Genomic DNA, 25,551 nt, shown 5'->3' on the forward strand with positions numbered 1-25,551 from the left:
TTCACCCGTCGATCAAGATCAACGCGGCTGAGTTTATCCGATTCATTGTTCCACGTGTATCAAACGAAGCCGGTCTTACTCGACCTCGGAAGAATCCTCTGCCGTAATCAACGCCGCGAGTATTATTAAGGCCACTGGCATGAATCTAGATTGCTATGGACGAAGAAACTCGGCGATGAAAAATCGCGTTTCCAGCCGATTCCGATGATCGTTCCTCCGCCACTTTCACCGCGTTAGCGCACCGAAAAAAAAACGGAGAAGAAAACGTGCCATCCGGCTCGCGTGCAAATCACGGGAAACGGTTGTATACAATATGTCTGAATCGGTAACGAGCTGTGCATTAGGCTGCGGTTACCGGCCGACGAGTTTTGTCGACGAATCAGCGCTTCGATCTTATCGTCCGGTCACACTTACACAACCGAATGAATATGAACATTTATGGAAATGATTGCGCTTGCTGGTGAAGGATTACGAAGATCTGCTAGATTGACTATTTGACGTTTAGAAGTATGTATTGCCTCCATTAATCTCTTTTAACACTACGTTTACGGAGCACTAAAAATAACTGCTTTGTATATCACTTTATAAAAATACTTTTATATTTTTGGCGATTTTTTTACATTATTTATCTTTAGAATTAACGTATATTTAATGAACAAACGATGCAGTATTACTTATGCAAAAGAGTACATTTGAAGTGCAGAGTGAAATTGTACGTTAGATTTTCTACATCAAAATACGTGTCCTTCCAATCGGCTCGCAAGATGTACATCGTCGACTTCATTTTTTGAACACGATTACCGACATTTCAGTTCTCGAAACAGTGTACGTACTTCTCCGAATCTCGTTTTTAAAGCAAATAAATCGTTCGTTTACACGGGTCTCGCTTAAGGGTGAAATTACAAAAGTGAACTTTCTAAGAAACGAATGTCATCGATGGCATCCATGTCGAGTGTTATGACAGACTAATCTACGTTCAGAACACGCATCCGTTGTAACTATTGCTTGTTAGGATTGCTCGGTGTACAGTTGGGACATACGTATTCCTTAGAAAACGCGCCCACCCTAATTACAGCCTTAGGCACCAAACAATGCGTTCATGACACGAATTTTTAAATTCTAAAAGTGCTGATTCTTTTCACCGAAGGATCCTCGTTGCATAGAATAGAACGGTCGAAAGAGATAGAAATGACATAACTTGTTGTGTAGAAAATTCTTGCATATTCTCTTTCGCAATAAAAAACAAAAATGTAGCGGAGGAAACGCAACGGTTCATCGCGAATGAGTATGGTCGTTGTTCGTATGAACGCAGTCACGGAAATGTGCTTCGGAAATGTATGCTCCGTCGAGAATTTCTTACGCTGACCTATAATAAGGTAATTAGGGGGAAAGTGCCAAATAACCGTAACTCAGAATTTATACAGTAAATATTAACATAATCGTGGCCGTTTCTTGTTGAAATGCTAGTTCGCGAAAGCGCATTCGTCGGACATCTTTTTATCAGCCGCCCGTGGTAAGGAGATAAAAACAATTTCCAAAGTTAGCGATGTTTGCTGAAACATTGTTTCGGATATTATTAATTGCCGCCGCGTTACCATAATTATTAAGTAAATAAAAAGTTCCTACATTTTTAAATAACCTTCGTAGATCATATATTGCAGACTGACACTTTTAAATTCTCTCAAACTTTCTACTATTTTAAAACGCGACATGGCAATGATTTAATATAATGATAGCCAAAGGTGAACGCAACAATTAGGCCAATAACCAATGGTGAACGCAACAATTTCTCATTTTCTAAAGTTTCCTAGAAACAGGATAATTTCCGAGCTCGTGCTCGCCAAGATCGATCGCTTAAAATATACTTCTTTTAAGAACGCTATTACTTTCGAACAAAAAACTGTTCTTCTCATACGCGGCCGCCCAACGTTCCAAATGTTTAATCAACCATTTACAAAGAATATTTGACGATTGTGAGACGTTGATGATATAGGTTTAAGTAAATTCGACCGGAATATAGCACCTCGCGACGCGGCGATCGACGCTTTAGTAGAAAAAGGTCGGTGCTCGTGAAGCGAAACTTTTCGCCGGCCAAGTCTGGTTTTCAAGTTCACGAACAACGACCCGCCAAGTCGGGCCGGACCGGACCGGACCGGAAGAGACGTCGCTAAGATGGCTGGACGGGTTCAGAGACCCGCCAGTGAAAGTCCATCGGTTCGACAGCGACAAAGACGATGCACACCTGCGTAACCTCCTGCCCGCGGCGAAATCTTTGGTTACACACAGCCCCTCCCCCTCCCCTCAATTATTCTGTTTAAGGCCCACGTTGTCGCTGGTAGCGATTTCATTTCGTTTTTCCTTTAGGTGGTTCTCTTTCTCTTTAGCGGGTATTGGTACGATTTGGTATATGGGACTGACTGGTTTAACACAGTATTGATAATTATTCTCTCTGCGCAAAATTATCTCTCTCTTCTGTTTAATAAAGAGTACATTCGAAAAATAGAAAGGAGAAGCTGCTTTTTCTATTCGATGCAGTATAAAACGAGAAAATGTTAAGTAACTTTTCCGGTGTTTACGATGAATTTTTTTTATTATAAAAAGATAATAAAGAGATAATAAATAGAAAAATGAAATGCCACTTTTGCTATTTAATATAAGGTTGTATAGGAAAGTGTTGAATATATAGTCTATGCCTGAATTCGTCGTACACCCGAAAAGGGGATGATTCTACATAAAAAAAAAATACAAGACAAATTTTACTATCGCTAATGCTTTATATTAGTAATATTTCAGATTGCATAACTTTGTCGAGTCTATAACATTTGTTTAGTGATATTTATTCTGATAAATACATAAATACATAGTTTGTAATATTTTTCCTCACAGTAGAGATTTATCGACCGGAAAATTCCTCATAATTCCAACGAAGTCCAATTGTCATTAATTTATGACAAAAGACAAGTCCTGTTACATGTTGAATAGTAAATAAATCTTATTATAGATCTTATTAGCCAATTGCTCAATTTCAAAGCATAGAAGTCACATAAAAGCGCGATTACTCTTTCAATTTTGGTTCACCGCAAAATTTTGAAAAACAATAATTTTATAATATCTAAACTTCTACTGTTTCGTATCTCACTTACCAATTTTTATCTGGAACGTGTATGCAGGCTATTTATTAGACAGAACGTATTTCTGTCATGAAATATGAACGATATTTACCGAGGTGAAGTCGCAGCTTCTATAAATAACGCAATATGCGTTATTAATTTAAATAACAACGTGCACAAAATTAATTTGACTTTCTTTTGACGAAGTTCGATATCGTAGCTGTCCCACGTCAGTGATACAAGCAGCGTGTTAATTATGTATGGTGACGCGCGTACAATTATCGAATTCGTTAAAGTCATCGGTACGACTGGTGAATTAATTCGCACTGGAACAGTTAACGAAACGGCGTGATTGCAGAAACTTCTCGATGCATTGTAACGTTTGCTGACTATTTCATGTATCTAGTTGGACAAGGAGTCGCTAATTTCTATTAGAATGAGCGATGAATCGAGTCGCAAAGTGTGTCAAAGTACTTTAAGCTCGCTTAACTTGTCCAAAGAAATATTAAAGAATTTTTGAATATTTAAGTAACTGTCGATTTCTTTTCGATCGACTATTTAATCTTTTCATAGTACTTACAAATTTATAGTACTCTCTACTATTTGATAAAATAAAAAATCAATATTTTACAACATAACAAGCTCTCCGAGGAAAATAGTTCCTTCCGGAAATGTCACTAAAATCACAGAAAGGAATAAGGAAAACAGGAAATCGCCAAGTTGTCAATGGTAATGGAATTATCTTCATCTCGCAATTCATTTGAACATCTCGCGAAAATGAAAGTGGCTATTGGTACGCAACTTGCTGACACCGAGCCGACGACCTTCCACGACCTTCCTCCGGATAGCACGCTCCGCAACTATACCTCGCCGTTAGGAGATCTAAAAATATTATTAAAAAAGCATTCCAAAATACGATCTGTCAGGAAAGACTCCCTTTTAACCATGGAATAAAAAATAAAATAAAAAACGTAGCGATTTTAAATATTCATTTGTATTATGGTATATCACATAAATAGATATTTACTTGCCTGTTGGATGCGGAAGGATCCATGAAATAAATTCTTGGATGAACTAATTTTTTAGTAATAACTTTAATATCGTGAGATATTTTTGAGTTATAGTTCAACAGCCTATAATATGCCAAGTTAATTTACTATTATTTCAGTGATTGAGTTCTGTATTTCTGAAACTAGTGAAAAGGTGAAATTTAAAATGGCGACGAGAATGAAAAATAAATACGAAATAAAATTGAAATTACGACGGAAGGAATGATATATCCGTCTGACTTCCCAGCTTCTTGTAATTAATGCAAGAAATTTTTCGCAGTATAGTGATCGATAAATTCACAAGTCCTTTATTCCGATATACGGTGCTCGCGGTTGCTGGTTGGCTAACGCACGTGCAGCCCGTAAAACGGGAATCACTGAGCAATCGCCGTCACCGAGCACAAACGATTCCTCAAGATCAGAATCGCGTCGCAGTGAAAATTTGTAGACTTTCGCTATCCAAGGGCGACCGGACAGTCTCGCAGGAAGGAAACGTTTACGCAATCGCGGCTTCTATACGCCGCCGGAGATCCGTGGTATGCGATTAAATATGAAGAGGCAGACCCGTTGACGCGAACGACTCCCCTGCGTTTCTATGAATCGACGCGAACGGTGAACAACAGGTGTCGTGTAATATGGATCAGTAGGCGAACGAGCACCGGCAACGGAATCTATGAATTGAAACCTGGTTTATGGAACGTAGAAGGTACCGTTAAAAATCATTGTTAACTGTTTCTTCCCTCCTTTCGACGTTTTAAGGTAAAACAATCGCATCGATATAACTGTTCCTAATTGCAATTTTATTGTTGCATTTATTCGTACAGGACTCGTTTACCGTCCATTGCAAGAAAATATATTAAGAATTTTTCTTTATTTCATAAATTTTATAATCGTATTTATAACATTTCTATAGAGAAATTAAAATAATTGTCGCGATTTATTGATTTTAAAATAAACGTGATTTTAAAGAATCATAAGCGGATCGTTTAAGAGACCTGAAATATGAAGCAGTCGATGAACGAATGTGTTAATGATTGAATGTTTTACTAACAATACATCGATCAAAAAATTTTTATTCATAATCATTTTAAGGACACACAGTGACTAAAAAAAGTATTCGTATACCTTCTAAAACAGAATAACTTTTTTATAATTGGACCATAATGTCCATATTTTTTTAAAAAATGTTAGAAATTAGGTTAGTAGAGAATGGCTTGAAATTTTCAGCATGCATATTATCGTAATATGTTTATAAGTTACCGTGGTTTAAAAAGCGCATAGTTTAAATTTTCGTCATGGGCTCGGATAAAAAATTTGAAGAAACACCATTTTTATATAGCAAACTAATTCCTCTAACATCCCCGTAAAAATTATTGTAAGATCGCCTAGCACGGTCCCATACAAAATTGAATGCAGCATCTAGGTATCCGCGTATTCTTGTTGATAAAAACGGTATCGGTGAAACATATGCCAGTAATTACAGCGTAACCTGTTCGTCCGACGCCTGGTCGATCGATTCGCGTCCTTCGATAGAATTCGGCGACCTCGCGACGCGACGCGATCGCCATTAAGAATTATGAACGCGTGCTCGTCCCATTGTGTTCGATACGATCGACGAAGGCCCCTCGACGTTTTCCAATATCGGTCGTCGTCTTCTGTTGCACACTAGTTTTCCTTGACATACCTCGAAGACGAACCTACGCGTCCTCATAGTGAACGACCCACGTATAAGTACAACTACGGTCGCCGTTCTGTTCCCCCTTGAAATAAACATACGACTGCATCTTGGCACGATTGATCCGCCAATTGACCGAAAATATTTTACGTTCCAAATTAATCGGACGAAACCGAAAAATGTGGACGTGAAAAAGTATCTTAAACTGGGTTACCAGGATGCAAGGAGAATTTGCCAAAAGCGAGTAATAAAAATAAATAGTTAGATCACATGTTATTGAATTTGTCGAGTATTGTTGATGTTGTTATATTATTAATGACGTTCTGTAATGTAATACAATTGAATACAATACAATATATAATAGTCGATTTAAAGGTATCGGAAATATTTTTATAATTTTAATTAATGAAAGAAACAACTTTTAACACTATATTTACTATATTTGCTACAACTTCGTACTTTAACAAAACAATTATTTAGAATAGTCCAAAGAAACAAGACTCATATGCTACGAAATAACACAAAGTGCCATTTTTCCAACTTCATTATCGTTGACCATAATATACATATAGCATATTTTGTAGCAAGTTCGACTCCTGAACGCAAGGCAACATAAAATTTACTACTGTAACGTGTTGGTGACTAATTGGGATGGCCATGTCTACGAAAAATTTGTCTTTTCGTCGGCGTAGAAAGCTCGAGAAAAGTGAAAGTATCAATGAACACCGGGCGAATCGCTTTGAATATTTCTTTCGAGTATTTTTGCGACCGTCTCCGTTGTTATGTATGGCGGCGCGCTATTTCTGTCCGGTCGTCTCCATTTCGGGGTTAAACGGGACGCGAGTTTCTTCTCATTTATGTACGCGGAATGCGAGTTTTGTTCAATTTGAATAGAAAATGTTCCACCTCGGGCGTACCGCCCGTAGACAGAAATTCTTCGGGCCGAGAAGACCGCAGAGAAATTTGTCTATTTGGAATTCAAATTTTTATGTCTCTTCCGACAGGTGTTGTACGTCTTCGTTACGTAAGTTTCACTTTCAATTAGACGGAACATAGAGACGCGGGGCATTTTATAGCCGGTTTTATTAAATCAGGAACGATGTAAATTAGGAGGAACAAAATTCCGCGATTACAATTATATTTGTGGTTTCGTTACGGTTTCATCAAAACTGTATACAAATTGTAATTGTTTAAGTGACTTAAACAATTTTCCAAAGTTTCCAAGCTTCTCCGTTTTATTTGTAACACAAAATTTGCTTGCAGTTTCTTATACAATTAAATATATTGTTATAATTAGATGTATTCTTTTGTCAAAGGTATATTCAATACATCCGTACATTATTCTACTATTAGAAAATACCAAACATTACATATTCTACTTCGAAAATTTCTATTCTGTATTAAATAAAGTGGCTGCCCAGTCCGCAATTATGAAAAGTAGGAGAGTAAGTATAGAAAGGATAATTTCGAGTTAATGTCCCGTAAAAGGCTAGGGAAACATCGTGCCCCGAGATGGCTCGATATGCAAGAAAAAATACCGCGATCAATGTTTCTCCTTGGTTATTCCTTTCGAGGCGAACAAGGTTCAAGGATAGATTAAAATACGCAGTGATTCGAGAATTCTTCAGGACGCGTCTCCGAAAAAACATAGACTGTTGGAGTCTTAAATCGAAAAATTATAAACCCGTCGGCGAGGACGAGACGTCTAATTGAAAATACAAAACTTGAAACACAACAGTACGCCGACAAGAAAGAAACCCGATAAATCAGACGCGAGTCTGTATTTATGCGTTCGTTTTTGCATCCCAGCGCTTGAAATGGACGTTCGAACGATTCATTTGTCTTTTAAAAGGTTAAAGTTCCGTTTCGGTATAGATACAGAATTAAATGCTCGATTAGTCGGATGTGTTTAAATTGGAACGTAAGAATTCGCATTCGAGTCGTCTGATTTGAATTTAAAGTGAACAATCTGCATGCAAATGTGAAACGAAATATTTGAAATCGAATGTTCCAGTTCTATTAAAAATACTATAAATCGGACTGTAATATGGTAATTTAAGCGTAGATTTACGCATGAGGAACTAATTTAAGCATCTGAAATCGTCGGTAAACTCATTGAGTTTCATTAGATTAGCTTGCGTATTAGCTTTAACAGCTTAAATGTTTGAAAAGGTCTTCCTAACGAAGATCGATCACGCAAATAGAAAACTTAATTATTAGACTGTGAAAATTTGTACATTTATAAAACACGATTAGAATGGTTCCGTCTTATTCGTAATAATATATATATGTAATACTAAAGATCTAATACTGGAAGGAAAAAATCTCACTTAATTAGTATTATGAGAAATTTATTTTCCCTGGTTATTAAAGGAACTATATGTTAAGAATTCAGTATTCTAAAACTTGAATGTGTGTTACTGCTTCTACGAACCTACTTCGTATATTGACAAAAGTGGTTATGGTGTTGTATCTATCCATTATAAGAAACCCATTATCGGGCTTCATAATTGAGGGGCTCTTCTGGTTTTTAGCATTCTTCGAGGAATTCCCAATTTCAGATTCTTTCGAAGTTGACTTTTACGAAGTGTTAACGAAGAACATTTATCAAGCACGTCTAACATATAATAAAAAATCCATTCAATTACCATTAATTCGAAAATCGTCAAGTCTCTTGCAAAACAAAAGATATCAGAACATTAAAAGTTTCTTGCCAATCCTAGATAAAACCATTCCCAGACAAAACCATTCCCATAAAGATACTAAAGACGATTGAAATTTAAATTTCCATTGTTGGTGCAATTTATCATTGAAATTAAGTGATAAATGTAATTTTTCTTCTGCGCTTCCTTTCTGTTTAAATTGTTTTGATTTTTCTGTTTTTTGACAAATTCTCGATATTCGAAACTATTATAATTTTATTTAAAAAAGGAAAGAAGAATCGTACGAATGGAATTTCGATTTTCGGAGCAAAGAAGACGTTCGCCGAACGAAGTCCGCGGAAACGTGGAAATCGCGGAATTGTTCGGAGCAGTACGAAAAAATCATGAATCGGGCCGTCCCAGAAACCCTAATCGCGGTTAGGAAATCTCTCGTCCGCGTTCTTGCCGCGGTTTTATCGCGTCAGAAGCGGATCGAAGCGTTCGACGTTCAACGGATTCGGATGATTTCGCGCGGTCGCTCGTTAAAAACAGCTGTCGCTCGCGGCCCCACCGGAAACCGGCGGCCGGGCCGTTCCTTCCGTTTTATGATCCGGAGAGGATCTCGACCGTGGCCCCGACACTCTCCCGCCAAAGTGGAGCCCGCTCGATAAAAAGTGGCTCACTTTCGTTGCCATTGAAACGGTTCGATCTCGCGTAACGCGAACGCGAACTGATCCGCCGGGCAACACGCCACCGTCTCTCCGAAAGTGTGTTTATTAGAGGAGAGAAGAGACTGTGCTCTAACGGGAGAAGTAAACGGGTATAATTGCTGGACTTTCTTTTCGCTGCTATTCCGGCTCGTCTTTTTCCTTCGCGTTGAGCAACTGCGTCGTAATTGCGGCGTTAGTGAAATTCGAAGTATCTAGCCCGGCGATAGCCGCGGTTATGCCTTTCCAACGATATACGATAATCCCCGGACGTAGCGCAACGATTTTCGTTTCGAATCCGATCAAATGACTTGTGCTTTTTGCGATATTAGACACGGATGCTTGACCACAAAACGAACTGTTTAAATTTTCGTTCTGATGAAAGAGTTAAAAGAACATCGTTTTCCATGTATTCTGTCGTTCCAACCAAGTCCAACGTAAACAAAAAGTCAATTGGTCAAATTTTGGCAAAATTATTGTGTTACGAAAGCTGGCATTGGTAAAATGATTCGAATGTGGGTTCAGTAGGATGGTGGAGCTAATTATTGTGTTCACCAATTGTTACACCTTTGAATTGTTATCGGCCATAATTGACTTCATATTTACCGAATTAAGCACATTACAATTTTTTATTCTCTTACCTTGTTTATTTCTTTAACAAAAAATCTTTTTCATTCTCTCAGTTCCTTTATTTTTTAACGAAAAAATTATGCACGTTTTATTTGATGAATATAAAAATATTTATGACCGAAAACAAACCAAAGGCACGATTAGTCATCAACCCTTCGTCGTATTGTCCTCTTCATAGTTAGAATCATTAAAACTTCTTTGTCATTCGTAGTTCTAACACTACTCTCTTATCAGATTTGGAAGAAAATGTTAGTTAATTACGATTTCACGAATGGAACATTTAATATGGCAAAGTTAAAAGGAACGTGAAATTCAAAGTAAAAAGGTGTTAATTATACGATCATTGTGTTAAATGAAACAGGCGTGTTCTGCCGCGTGTATTTAGAGTCCATGAAATCAGATAGTTGTCGAAATTAATGTTGGGAGTAATCTTTGTGCCACATCCTAGTTATTTCGCTACGGTTGGGAGGATAGATCGTGGGAAAACGGATGTAGGTTAATCGACGGATTCACAATTTGACTGCATTTAGAGGCGTTCGTGAGCTCTCATTAATCAATCTACGGGGAACTATACGTTAATCAGCGCCGGCTGTCGTGCATTCTTGAAGTGAAAATGGAGAAGCCAACACGCTCGCTCGCGACTCGAAATTCGAGACGTGTTCGAAATTTTACTGCGATTCGTCTTCCCGCCCGTCACTGTACGCGTATGTATAACAATACATGTATACATGCCATATATACATGTGTACATAGGAGAAATTCTCACAAAATTCGAGAATTATCTGATGTATTCGTAATTATAGTAGAATTGTTCCATATTGTTTTCTACAATGTTGAAATCTATTCAAATTAAAATAACCTTTTTAACAATTGATTAAAAGTTACTTTTTAACAATTATTTACTAGCCTGCGTCACCGTTGTCAAATGTAATGTTGTTCAATATTTCTTCGTTGCATCAGTAAAGTTTCGAAGGTTCGTCAAGATTATTTATTATAAACTATTCTAGTTTCTGCTCAAATTTCTGAAAACGAAAATTTTCAGAATTATGTATTAATTTTTATTTTAGGCTTTTCCTTTTCTATCATTGAAATTGCGATACTACAAATATGAAATAATCCAATTATGAAATAATAGAATTATTGAGTCATAATTGACATAAGTTCGGCTACATTCGATATTCTCTTCCGACTTATTAATAAAGTGCAGAATTACATTGAATTAATTTTATTTATTTTAGATTATTTATATTGTAATGTAAGAAAACCACTCCTACTTGTAACAAACTCCTACTCAGCGAATAAATAATGCCTGCGACCTCCTCGAAACGCTTTGCTGGTGACAAATAACAAGCAACATTTGCGCCGTTAAATTTACAATAAATATCAAGCACACATTACGCATTAATGAGACCAAAAATTCTTAATGCATAAATACGGCAAAGTTGCGAACTGTTCCAAACGCGGCGTCGAGCGCGATTAGAGGGAAAGTTTCGTACGATGATTTATCAATTTCGATTTCAAACGGCTCGCTTTTCCAGCATCGAAATCGCTCGAAACGGGAACAACAGGAACACAGGTGGGGGGGCCCGAGCGGGGACGGATTTTCACGCGAGAGAATCGATATCTCGCCGGCTTGTGTTCGTGCAGAGCGGACGAGTACATGCACGAGGATGCACGTGAAAGCTCGTTGCAGTCACCGATAACCCGTATCTCATCGCGGAGACATAAATTCCTGGGTCGAGGCGGCATAGAATAACATCGACCCACTTCTTCGTCAACTACTTTCACTTGCTCCGGCCAGACACACGCACACACACACACACGACTCATTCGAAGAATTCCCGAATAATCTCTTCATCTGGCCATCCCCGCCTTTTCCCCCTAGCCATTTCGGTACTTTCCTCTTCCCTTTTTTCTTCCGGTTACCTCGTCCCGTTGTGAGAGCCGCGCGCGCGCGAACTCGCGACCAGAAGAACCTCCTCCCAGCTCTTCGGTTCTCTTACGTTTCGATTACACGAAATTTTATCGAAAATAAACCGTCTCTTCCGGGGATTCTCAACCTCGATTTCATCCGGCGTCTCACTTTTTTTCCGCCGTCGCGCGTCCGTCCCCCGCGCGTTCACCGCGATTTCTAATTACGAGAGAAATTAAAGTCGGCAAACTAATTTCGTGCAGTCCTTCCTCTTCACCGCCTCGAACACGTCCTGGAGACCGTTCTCCTTGGCCACTCGTGAAGATGTTCTAAATCGGGAATGGAAAACGGCAGTGAGTGAAAAATAATGCCGAACGGTAAACTTGTCGTCTGATTTTCGAAAGGGGACGCACTGAAATGCCGATGTCCACTCAAAGAATGGAAAGGACTTCGAGTATCGCCTTTCCAAAAGCAAACTGTTCAAACGCCTACGAATAAATTAGTCGTTCCTTTCCTTGTGTACGTTAAAGCATCGATGATAGAAAACCGTCGATTATTTGTACATCGGTGAAACAGTCGTCGGAGATGATTTTAATCTTTCGCTAGAAAAATATTTGTTTGATCGAATCTGTGCGAATAGTCTCACGACGGATTCTATTTGAATACAATAATTTCACGAATCCTGTTCCAACCGATAATAGATCTGAGAAAATTCTCTTGGCGTATGGGGTAGAAATATATAGTTTCTTAGAGTTAATTGTATGGAGCTGGTACAGTCGTGTCGGAAAGTATGTCGACACCATTTCCAACTGGACTAAACGACTTAAACTTTCGTTAGATAATAGAAGCTATGCGTTACATTTGCATTTAACGTTAGCAAACGAAATACTATTATCATAAGTATGTATATGATTAATTGCAACGATGTATGCTTAGTTTTAATCGAATACTTTTTGCAAGAAATTATTCATGATTGCAGTTCTCTACAGTTGGCAATATGGATGCTGCACTTGTTTAAAAAAAAAGAAAGAATACGAGATTTTACATGCACCAACCTAATATTTAAACCCCAGCCTTAGCGTTTCCTGCACCATTACCATTACCATTATTCTTTCGCGCGTTCTAACGCGTCCAGCGATTATCTCGCGGACACGCATAAATTTCGAAAAACCGTGGAAGATGCAAACTAGACCAGCCGTGAAAGTAACTGCGCCGTATCATTCACGCCCCGAGATACTTTCTCGCGATCCTAATCGCGGAAGGTTCTGCAACGGCCAGTTGCAATTCCAGAATTTCTAGTCGGAATTACCCGGTAGCTAGGTTCCATAGAAGGCTCTGCAACACGCTCGCTCCAGGCCTGCCGCCGGCCGAGATCAGCTCGCAGATTGATCTCTCCTCGCAGACGTTTGACTGTTCCTCGGCGATTCGTGACTGCTTGTGCTCCACTGGCAGGTCGGCGACCCTCCATTTCGATAGAACGATGTTAGGCTGACTGGATAAAATGAAAATTCAAATTCAAGTCGTGTAGAGACCGTGTCAAGCGTATGCAGAACCGCGCGACCCGCGCGGGTCGTTGCACGACGATCTTGTTCGCCGACTGTACCACACGGTGACTAAGATGCAGATGATCGTGGCACTCGCATACCGTTAAGGGTCAACTCGTGCAACCGATTGAAAGGAATTGATTTTTATAAGAAACCATAGTACCACGTGTGAAAAATATATCGATCAAATTACACTGTGCTATAAAAAACTGAAACATTCCATAAGTTGAATGTTTTCGTTATTTCAATGACCTAATAGACTTTCATTGCAAAGTTCAAATAGTAATTTTTTTTATTTATATGCGCTAAGCCTTTTTATTTCTTAAAATCAATAATTTGATACACTAAGTTATGGATTTTTAAACAAGCTATGAATTTTTATATAAATTTGAAGTTTAGTTGAGTGTTATATAAACTTATTTCTTGTCAATCGAATCTTTGAATAGAAAACATTTAAGCATCGATCATTTTAAGATTGGGGAATATGTGACATTCGATTTTGAGTCGGCAGTCAACGGAACAACGAAACATTCGACCGGAATCCTCGGAAACAATGACAGTGGCGAACTCTATGGGAAATTCGCCGACATCGTGAGCTCTCGTTAGGTGACGAAAAGGCAAAAGTAGCACTCACGTGACATTGTCGACCTTGACGACGCTCGGCGTCAATGCGGCGAGCAGCAGGCCGAAAGGCAGAAACGCGCCGATCAAATGCAGGATCTTCTTCCAAGGTGAAACTCTGCAAATTAACGCGGATTAATGAAAAGACGGCGACGCCGCCAATTAACCCGTTAATTTGAAGGGTATTATTCAAGATCAACGTGCAGAAAATTGGTGAGATTTAGTGCTTTGTCGTGACTAAGCACGGGGCGGCCAATTACTTTAAAGCGTGCCGTTTTCGTTTCGTCGGGGAGTACTTTCTATTATATGTGTATCTCTACGTGCGCTTCAAACTGCTCGGAAAAGAAAGTTGTTACCATGGGTTTTAAAACCTGAGAATTGAAAATCGAAGAGTAACTAGAATTTAAAAGAACGAACAAGTTACGGCGCTCAGATTTTGGTAAATTAAAATCGTTCAGATCCCAAAGACCGATATCTCATTTGTACAAATTCTGAAATAATCCTATCCTTTATCCTCGAAGTTTCATGATCCGAAGATTTTCGATTTCCGACGATCTTAAAATAATAAAAAATACTGGGATGAAAACTGAGCAGCACAAATATTAGATTGAGTAATATAATCCGTGACAAAAAGATGGCACACACTTAAATATAGCTACTTCTTACGGACATACTGATTTCAAACAATTTCGTTGTTTATAATAAAAATCTTCACCTATCAAAATTGACAAATGACAACGTAGCATAATAACGTAAGAAGATATCAAATAAAGAACTCGCCCGTGATATTTTCAATAAAGACTGCAAACATGTTGAAAATTTCACTAAACAATAAAAACCAAATATTTTATATTAACATAAAATAATATTTTTATAATATTTTAAATATGTTACGAATAAAATATTTTATTTGTAACAGCATCTGTTCCACGTAATATTTCAACGAATTAAAGAAGAATACAGGAGACAAACGACATACCTTCTTCTTGCCGGAAACATCATGTGATCATCGTTCACGAACTCAATCTGATGGTACCCGACTCCCGGCTGATAGTACGTGTAAGGAAACTTCCTCGTTCTTAAGAAGGTGGACTCCTGAACATAAACGACTCCGTCATTTGGTTTCTTCAGCGTGGACGCATCCTGGAGATCGGGTCGGTGATTCTGATGCTCGGGAAGGATATTTAGATACGGCAGTCTCGATGGCTCAGCGCCCGAATAGCTCCCTAATTCGTACTTCTGCGGGTCGATTTGAAACTTGGACGGTTTACCAAAAACGACGGGCACGCTCTGCAAATTCGCCGGCTTCTCCAAGCTCTGCAGTACCTGCTGACCGAGCAGGTGGTCAGCAGAGTAAGCTGGGGCATTTTCCACGACCGGATGAACGAACTGATGTTGAACGGGTTGATTCTTATAGACATAATGAACTTGTGGCACCTCCGCAGGACTGTCTTCGAACTTCACATAGCCATTTTGCACCGTTTCACCCTTCTTGCCCTCTTCGGACGACGCAGAGAAAGTTTCGAAGAAGTTTTGATGATTCTGATGAGTTTGATAACTCGGATGATTCGCGTAACCCGTTTCGATCGGCTGATTAACCGGCTCGTAGACCAGCTGGATGTTCTTCGCGGGCTGGCGCTGGAAGCTGGGATCAACTTCGTTTTCGAATTTGATATGATGGACGTTGTTGAACAGATTCGCGCTCGTCCTTGATTCTGTGATCTCGCCTAGGTGAGTACTCGGCGTGAACTGCCGAGAGATGTTTTTCTCCTCGTTGATCACGATTTTGAACCGTTCGCGATTGGTGTCGCTGGTCGAGGACTCGGTGGTCGTGGCAGATTGTGCGGTGAATTCGTTTTCGCTCGAGGTCTCCTCGAAAAAGTCATCCGGTAGATTCGCTGTTCGGTCTTGCGACTCATTTTCCTGCTTTTTGCGGTCCTCTGCGAAAGCCAAGGTCGCGATCAGCAAAAGATACAGTGCGAGGAGCGTCACAGCGCTGATTCGAGAAGGCATCCTGTTAGAATTTTCGGTTCTATTTTCGAGAGACAGCGGCGAGAAGAAACGAAGTCGTTTCCATTGCGGCGCGACTGTTATACTAAACTGTGCGTTTGCTCGTTCGAAGGCTTTAACTCGCGACAGGTATTTTAAAAAGCGTGAACGCGAGAGCGATTTCGTCTCGTTAATCGCTAGACTCACTCCAATTGTCGTTGACAAAGTATACGTTTAGTTCCAGCAGCCGCCATACTAGCTCCGAGTCTGAGGTAATAGCTTATGGTTCTGCGTGTCCTCGTGACTCACTGATGCTTCTTTAAGATCTCTTTTGTACAGTGACGTCGTGACGAGGGACAATTATTTACGCAGCTTTAATTCAGTCTTTTATAGTTACTGTAACTACACGAAAATCATGTTACAAATATATTTCTGTTCCCTCGCTTTTATCTCTACCCCCTCTCTCTCAGAAGAAGCGACTTCAGTTCTTTTTTACTCTATATTTCGTTCGCAATCTTCCATTCTCCGTTTTGACACTCGGTGTGAATATAAAAACTTTTAAAAGTTGATTTTCTCAAAAAACGAAGTAATTTTTGTTCGGTATATAAAAAAATAAATCAATACATTTGGATAATTTACTATAGATATCAACTTGATATTTTTCTGAAGAGATTCTTGATTTACTGAATGGAAAAAGGTTGGAATTTTCTATACTTATCTTCAACATAGATGATGCTATTAATCCTGTTGTAAGCTGAATTCCGAGACCTTGGCTAAAACACGTGCTACCCTCAACAGTAAGCGCACGCCAAATCAACTGAAACAGTCTAATCAAGCTATTGACAATAAAGAACACAGAATTCCAACAAACGTAAAAATACAGAAAAATCATTTTTCTAAAATCTTGCCTGTACAAGTTCCTGCCTCGAACCCATCTTTTCAAACAATTCTCGACCGCTCGTAGCATTCGGAAAATTGTTGCGAATAAGATCGAAGCTGGACGTCAGTCCGAATTTGGTTACACTGACCCAGCGAAAGGGTTGGAAGCAACTATACATCGATCACGACGGAGAAAATCGTACGTGCGCGTTCTCCCTTAGAATTTCACTAAACAATCCGGCGTTTCGTGTTCAACAGACCGATGGGACTGTCAGTGGAGTTGTCAGCAGTGACGTGCGCGGAGTCATTTGGCCGAGGTCGGAACGAAAGTGGCCGGAAAACCAGGGAAGAAAGGATAACTACGAGAGGAGATAGCCTAGATGTCGGATGGGATATTCACGCATCGACAACCAGTTTCCAAGGAAAGTCCACCGAGGTAATAATGAAACGTTTTTACTGTCACAAACATGTCGGCCCGGCCGTTTAGCCTGCGAACGCCGCGGACCGATCCAATGTTTCTGGGACACTTTTCACGCCGGAAAAAATCGGATTCTTGGTAAGCCCCGTCAATTCGCACTTTCTCTGTAGCGCATTTCCCTGAAGATCGTAGACAAGCGATCTTCAAGATGCGACTTCGTCGCGCTTCGATGGATCGTATCACTCGAAGTACCCGGAGTGACTGTCTAGTTCGTTTCGCGGAATATTCCTCGGATGACTAGGAAATCATAGTGTAATCGAAAGACTCGTTACGAAAGAATGGGTCAGTCATTTAGAACATGAAGCGATTGAGGTTTCTTTGACGGATATCGTTGCGGTTACCTAAATTCTATTCATTTTCGCAAACTGATCCGAATCATTTTCAGATGTTTGAAAGACTAGTTCACTAGCCGATGATCGGAACCGTCTTTGCAAAAATTTCAATTAGGTGGAGTGACAGAAGGAATAATTTGAATTTAATAATTTTAAATATCTTTTATTGACCCGATACCTTTATGCGTGCTGAAAATATTATCGAAATCAATTCTTGCGATATTTAATTGTTTATAGCTCATAATAATATTAATGATTTCAATGAAATTTCAATAATATATATAAAAGCATATTTTTATGATTCAGATAATCGGTATTTAACAATTTTCGTCCAAATGATCTAGTAAATTCATACGTTAATAGACACTTTAGCCAAAGAGCTCCTTGAAGCATTAAGATAATTAGAATTTACACAGTTTATACTAATTGGACGTTTGACATACAATATGCTTGCTCGAGTAACCTACAGAGATTTTATCGGAGCAGAAATATCCAGATGTCTTCAGAATTGCGATAACTAAAGGCGTGTAACCAAAGACGAAGTTCGTTCAAGTAATAAATTCCTTCACAAGCAGTCAGGATATCACGATCGAAGTAGAAACCGTCAGTCATTGCCAGACCTTCGGTAATAAAATAGCGAAAGAAGAAGGTTACCTATCCCTTACAGAAGATTCGAAATGATTGTAAATTCTCTAAACATGTCATTACCAAGTTAGTGGAACAAAACGATGTAACAAAGGACATGAAAACTTACATTTTTTTCTTTATTTACACCGCTTTCACAACTATAGGCAGACATAAGGACAATGCTATTTTCAATGGGTTATATCAAAATTTATTCTTTTTAGTATCTTCGACCTGATGTAAACAATCGGAACTAAATGGAAGTAAAAAAGTTAGATCTTCGACATTGAAAAGAGACGAACAATTTTTTTGTCTAAAACACGTAAAAAAGTAATAGTTGCCTTTAATATTGGAAACGTATTGATGGTTATATGTACACGTTTACATTTTTTCCTTTAGAATTTAAAGCGTATTTATACTTTTATGTATACATTTACATTTTTCCCTTACAATTTAAGGCGTATTTAAACTAATACATAAACATTTAAATTATTCCCTTAACATTAAAAGTGTATTTATACATATGTTTATAAATTCATATCGTTACCATAAAACTTTAAATGTATTTATGCACACGAGAATCTGTTTGTCAATCCAGCAAAAGAAGATAAAATTATTACGTGAAAACAATCGGAAGAAGCAGTAAATCTCAGTTTTTGCTAGGATTCGACCAAAATAACAAAAATGGACGGAAAAAGGCAGTGAAATCAAAAATTTTACGAAGGATACGCGATGAAGCCAAAACGTATTTATTACAGCTTCACAGAATACAAGCGAAGAACGAAAAGGGGTGAAAAGACTTTCTAAGGCGAGTTTTATCAACGAGCGGCGAGAGTCTGACCTTATTTCACGCTGAGGTCAAGTCAGACGAAGAAAACTGGATGACGGCTGGCGCATTAGATGCAAGATAATGCCTTTGTACAGGTTTTAACCGAAAAGTCGTTGTACTGGTTTGATTTCAGGCTCCTAATACAAAGTGAATCTAACATAACAAAAATAAGTAAATCCAACAATAAACCGATGGAAAATTGTAAGACATTTATAACCGGATAGAGAAATAAAATTAACATGTGTTTAATCCGAATTGAGAGACTCAGAGATCATACAATTTTTTATCATTTATTTGCAATAAATAAATCAGTAGAATTTCAATTCATTTGAGGTCAAAACAGTGCCTATTTTCTGTTAAAATTTGGTCTATTGTATAACCAAATTTATAGAACATTTTTGTATGTAAAACAATTATTTTAAACGTAATTAAGACCATTCCTCTATAACATAATCTTCAATTAATAATTTATTCAATCTTCAATCTTAAGACGGTATAATACCCACATAATTTACAACATAAAAATTGGTATAATATCCAATAGAATTTTCAATTCTTAACAGTGGACGCGCATGTAAAAAGAATATTCTATCACGTTGTCATAAACAATCAATTGTCTCCTATCTGGCATACAATTAAACAAACTTTTCTTATAAATAGTCCAATACTATTAAAAGCATACTGTTTATTATTTCTATGAACATTTTGCGTTAACAAGTTTTCAACAGAACATATTCGATACTTTAAAAAATATTAACAGTATATATCGTATTAATTGCAATTTACAATAAAGACCTTAGAAAATATAATGTTTACTTTTACAAAGAAATACTTACAAATACACTTCCGAGCTTTATACGAACGAAAAATGGTCTGTGCCAATTACAAGAAAATTCACTTCTCTGTTAAATAATTTTTATAAATTGAAAAATTATACCGATGTATTAGCTCACTTCAGTCACAGATGCACAAAAGCCACAGTCGACTTACAAGCACCCGACGGTCGATTTCTTCCCATATCCATCGTGCGCGCGAGCGACGCACTGTCAGTCGGACGTGAACGATCCGCGTGAACACACGTGCCCCGTAATCCTCTTAAATCCACGGATGAATTTCTCCGGCACAACAAAGGTAACATCCCGTAGGTGCGGGCGCCGCGCAAACTCGCCTCGTGAGAAGATCGCCGTCGTTCCCCTTCCGTTCCAGCCAGCCGACAATGAAAGTATACGTTCCCTACGCCCGACAGTCGTCGGTTCTTTTCTTTTTCTTTTTTCGCGGCGCCCCAGCCTCGCGACGCTCGTATTCGCGGTTATCTACGCCTCGAACGACCCAATTCCAGATTCGAGTAGGCCAGCCGACCGCAACGCCAGACCGGAATCGGAAGAGAAAAATTCCTGTCGGCGCATCAAAGCGGAAGTCGTCCCTGCGATCAAGATGATGCCGGTCACGTGGACATCAATTGTCTTTCTTGTAAACGTCGACTGGAGGGGTAATCTGCGACGGCAGTAAGAGCTACTAAATCAAGCTACCCTAGGAGACCACGAACAAAGACGTGGGGAGATAATAATAGAATTTTGCCGAGAGACTATAACATAAGGGTGGAAGAAAAGGATTGGACTCAACATACGTAGTGAAATTTGTCGAGAAATTAACCCTTTGCACTTGAAGACAGTTTAACTTTAAATCCAAAATAGCTTTTCCAAAAGTACGATATTTCTGTTGTCTATGATTTATAATTAATGCTGATGAAGTTGAATCTTACGTCACATACCAATGCATTCAACAGCTTCTTACATATAAGCTATTTTACTGATTCGAGAATTATTTTGGAAAGCGATGTAACAATTTTTAGTAGAGCCTTAGGGTCTTTGAGTGTGGTAGGTTAAAAACAATTAAAACCAAGAAGACTTAAATGGGGACGTAGAATGAAACTTGAACCTAATTTTAGCTTTACCATTCTTAAATTTAGAACTTATAGAAATTGCAGGGTGATCAGTAGTATAACCAATGGGTGAATATCGTATACTATTAACTCGTAATTAGATCTAATTAATAGCTAGCTATTATGCATTTTGTGGCTGTAAACAATTTTAGATAAGTATATCTAGATAAGTATATCTCATAGATTTGATAATTTACATAGCGTCAACGTGAATATAGTGCTTATCGTATGCTTCTTGTCTCGGAAATTAGACTTCAGTGACGCTAAATACGTATAGTAAAAAGTTGTTGAGTATAACGACTGTAAGGAGGTAATAAAAATCTACGGGGTGTTTTCGTTCTGACGACGTTACGAAAAAAAGAATCGATGAAAGGACAGTGCAAAAGCAACATTTTTCTACAAAATCAAAGTAGCGAAACAATTAAAAAATCGTTCCAGTTCTAATTTACAACATTAAAACTGCAACAAAATATTGTTAAAAATGTGAGCAAAATTATTCGTTTTTGTACGAAATTTCTGTAGAGTTAAAACTAGGGAAGAGAAACGACGATTTACTAGAGAACCGCGTGTTGCGCAGCTCAGTCGAAGAATTTCCATCATCAAATTCGCCTACAACGTCATGGTACACGATTCCTCGATGGCCAGCAATTTTCCAGGGAAAAAACCTCGATGATTTTTCTTGGCGGAAAGACGACCGAGCCCAATGACGCGATAAAAATCGGAACGGATACTGTAACAGAGGTGCGCAGCCTAGTTTTGTTGGTCGAGATGGCAAAAATGTGGGATCGGTGAAAATCCGGCCCGCCGGTCGGAAGCTGCTCGTAAAACGGAAACGTTAGTTTCACTCACGAACGAGCAAGAATCTCGGCGCGGCGTGGCAACGCGCAAAAAATTCTAGCCATGGGTTTCTGGGCCGAGAAAGCGCAAAAATCATGGCAACGATCGAATCCCCGTGGTCGATTCGCGCCACCTACAGCGAGAACAGGGTCGAATCGATGATTTATCGGCCATAAAACTCGACTCCGATCTCATGTCTCTCTAACTTCAATTACATGAACAACGCCGTACCGACAAACGGGTTCTCGTCACTCAGTTAGTATCACTTTACTGTTGCTATTTTACCGTGACGTAGCGCAATGCGTTCGAAAATGATTGACGCACAGATATCTTTCAAATAAGAGAATTTTGAAGATCAACTTTCCAATACTTTTACTTTTTTTTATAGCGTACGCCTTCACGTTCTAAGTTAACTAAACGTTACAAAAGAATAGAAACATTTGTCGTAAATAAATGAAAACGACAGTTCGTAACGAGCTTACAAAAATATCGGCGAACTCTAACATCGAATTAATGTTAATTGATCAATTGTTTAATTGATGCTGATTTAGAAGCGTTTCGTAAGCACTTCCGACAAAATGTTCTAACAATGCAGTAATTATAGAAACGCTTATCAGTGGATCTTCTTGTACTTTCCTTCCTACAAAATGTCCTTCTAATGCGATTCAGACTTCCTTCCTACTTTCTGTTTTAACAACATATTTAAACGCACCGAAGTTTCTTTTTATAATTTCTACAATTTACTTATTTTCTCAATTATTTCTGTACGCGATTTTCCGTCCTCGCAATCCGGAGTTACAATATTTTTAACTCCTGCAGCTTGTTCCTTTACGTTTATTAACCCTTGCATGTAGAGATAAAATTGTTTGTTTAACGAAGCAATATGTTTTTTATTTACGTTTTAACGTTCCAAGATGAACTAAGTAATCTAAATAGTGAAGATCATTGAAAGAAATAATTATATAGAAATGTTCTTACAATAGGCATACAAAAATTCGTTACGCAGTATAAAATTCATTGAAACAGTTCAGGTAATGTACAGTCATGTTCAAGATTGTTAATTTGGATATTTTTACTACACGACGTTGTATGACCATCGCAATTTAATTTTTATCAGGAAGTACAGTATTTCATCGAGATTGTCGTATAAACTAAATGAAAGAATTGATATAAAAAAAATGCAACGTATAGTATATGAAAAAACGTGGTGACAAGCTTCAGTGGCGTTTAACGATATTCGTTAGGGTGGAGCAGTTTCTAGCTGGTTTGTAAGGACAGGTTTCTATCCAAGGAAATTCGAAGTTCTCGAGGAATTAGGAACGACTCGGTGATGATGACTGACACTCCAAATCATAACCAGAAAAACCAGCGTGTAAAGCAGTCGTTGATTGTCCACGCCGGTGCAATTAGTGCGTGACGAATCCAGGCTTTTTCATGACGGTTCACACCGCGGAGGCGCTCGCGTGGCGAAAAACGTATTTCCATTTGTTGAAATTCTTCCTCGCTTTGCTGGGAATCGATCGGATTACAAGGTCGGCAAAGGATCGACTAAACTATTTCAATAAGAAATTTCTCCGCGTCCTCGATAATTTTCAAATATTCGAAGTATTTCAGAAACGTTCACTTCGTACGCTAATTATTGGGATAACAGTAACGCGAGATCTTCAAACGTTTGCTACTTATTCAAATGCAGATTTGAAGATTGGAATATCGCGAAGATTGGATTCATTGGAATTCAAATTCCGTCAGGATTATGGAACAACAATGTTCTCTTTTATTCTAACTTTGCTATTTCAAACAGGTTTTTAAATGTTTGCTGAATTAATTAATATCGGGACGCAACATTTTTCAAATTTGAAAAAAATAAAAAATATAGGAATATTTAAAAGTTAGCATAAGCATAGAGACGTTTACAACTGGACTGCAATTTCCTTAGGTCTGTGAAAAAAATGAAAAAATGAAATACAAAATTATGAAGACATAAAAATATTTACGAACAGGTTGCGTTACTTTCGATTTATTAAAATGATAATAAATCAAAGCTCATACAAATTCTGTCTCTTACAAATAGATAAGAGAACTTATATTTGAACTGGAAGAACTTGAATTCTTCTATTTTATTTCGCGAAACGAAAAATAGTCGCAAAACAGTGAAAAATAAATTCATATCCAAATTGGGTGACAAAGAACCGCTAAACCCCGACAATCGGAAGACTTCCTCCTTTGTCACGATCTAGATGAACCGATCCAGATCCTGGGTGGCCGTGAGGCGCGTCGATTGCCTGATCGGATCCTCCCGCTGTCGGAACAATTATCAGCGGAGCCGGGCAGAAGAAAGAATAGATCCCAAGATAGGAGAGAAGGATGACTGTAGACTGTGTCCGTTCTCCAGGTGACCAGGTGCGCGAAGCGTCGACCGGCTGCACCGACCGGCTCAGAGCGAGACACAAAATGGACCAAGTCACCACGAAGTGGGGACCTGGATTAAAAGCAAACGAGGGCAACGTCTCGGCGACAGAGCCATCTCAGACCTTGAAGAGTCGAGGTCGAGCGGAAACACGCACTCGTTCCACACCGGTGCCGCACTCCGTCGTTCCGTGATCCTCGAAACGGGATCTACGGCGTCCAACGGGCCGAACCAAAAACCGATCCTGATCCGTTCACGTGATCGACAGTCGGCGCTGGACCCAGCCAGGAAGTTCGACGACCAACAACGACACGGTCAGTGTTGCACAGTGATCAATTTGCCTCCCTCCCCAGAACGTGGAACGTAGATACGTTGTTAGCTGTACCTTGCTAATCCTTTTAGTACCCGAAACACGATACGTTGGCTTTCCTAGAGGATATATCGGCTGTCGGGTACTAAAAGGGTTAACCTAGAAGAAACCGGTCTCAGAAATTTAGAATATTATTTTGGCAACGTTCCTTCATTAGGAGAACCACCCTTCTAGAGTGACGAAACTTTTGCCAGTTTAGTTGAAATGTGAATCGAAGGAACTCAAGACTCGAGAAGTTATTAATTAGATGTGACATTTGTTGTTAGAATATCAAAACCATCTCAGATAAATGTTGAGGAGTTCGCGATATTTTGTGTGAGTAATATAAAACTAAAACGACTTTACAAGAGTTCGAGGATATTATTTTCAGCTTGCTAATTAAATAATATTTATTTTGCATAAAGGTCCGCAGTCCAATTATAACTAAAAATTATCTAGTCATAACATAAAATTGATTTTGAAAGAAGTTCAAAGTACTTACTTGGCGACTTGGCAAATTGTTCTTTAAACGGGTAACGGTAACTTGTAACTTCGATTAATAATTTCTTAAAAGTGATCTCAAAACGAATGTTTATGGGTATTTTATGCCTGAACATATATCTATAGTACGTTTAGTGGGTCCCAATATCATTGGTACAGCTATGTTCTACAATTAATTCACAAAAAGTGAAAAGAGTAAAAAATTAGTATCTATAGTGATGTTTATAAAATTAGTATATAAGAATGCATCGATAGTTATACACTAGTTGTTAGATTAACATCAACAAGAATTCATTCGTGAATGCAAAAATACAAACTTTCTTTGACACAGTATATATTATGAGTACATCTGTAAGTGTTCCTCCTGAGTTTCTTATTGTGCGTCACGTATTTTCTATTACTACTCACAATTCTGATAAGTTATTTATAAATTACAAATATACCAATGTTTTTAAGTGTTCCCATAAAAACAAGTGTAACGGATTCAAATCGGG

General features: G+C 38.5%; 2 protein-coding genes across 12 annotated transcripts in view; one reads left to right on the forward strand and one right to left on the reverse strand.

Annotated features, from left to right (window-relative positions):
• Window positions 1-25,551, forward strand: part of LOC144470965 (uncharacterized) — a 46,382-nt gene that overhangs the window by 15,102 nt on the left and 5,729 nt on the right. For 2 of the 11 annotated variants that reach the window (XM_078182613.1, XM_078182621.1), the window contains 2 exons: window positions 14,810-15,621; window positions 17,017-17,194. In XM_078182613.1, the coding sequence (XP_078038739.1) occupies window positions 17,021-17,194 (174 nt within the window). In that variant the 5' untranslated portion in view covers window positions 14,810-15,621; window positions 17,017-17,020. Of the gene's footprint in view, window positions 1-13,743; window positions 14,104-14,809; window positions 15,622-17,016; window positions 17,195-24,037; window positions 24,522-25,551 lie in introns of those variants that run through there. The other 9 variants (XM_078182604.1, XM_078182596.1, XM_078182587.1 and 6 more) reach the window with 9 other exon arrangements.
• LOC144471024 (uncharacterized) lies at window positions 6,278-16,740 on the reverse strand. The gene is made up of 4 exons (XM_078182674.1): window positions 14,870-16,740; window positions 13,904-14,008; window positions 13,035-13,217; window positions 6,278-12,054 (listed from the first exon to the last, which is right to left on the reverse strand). Exons 1-4 carry the CDS (start codon window positions 15,901-15,903, stop codon window positions 11,961-11,963), a joined length of 1,416 nt encoding a protein of 471 aa, XP_078038800.1. The 5' UTR covers window positions 15,904-16,740; the 3' UTR covers window positions 6,278-11,960.

This window comes from Augochlora pura, chromosome 1 (assembly GCF_028453695.1).
Source record: "Augochlora pura isolate Apur16 chromosome 1, APUR_v2.2.1, whole genome shotgun sequence".
Classification (NCBI taxonomy): Eukaryota; Metazoa; Arthropoda; class Insecta; order Hymenoptera; family Halictidae; genus Augochlora; species Augochlora pura.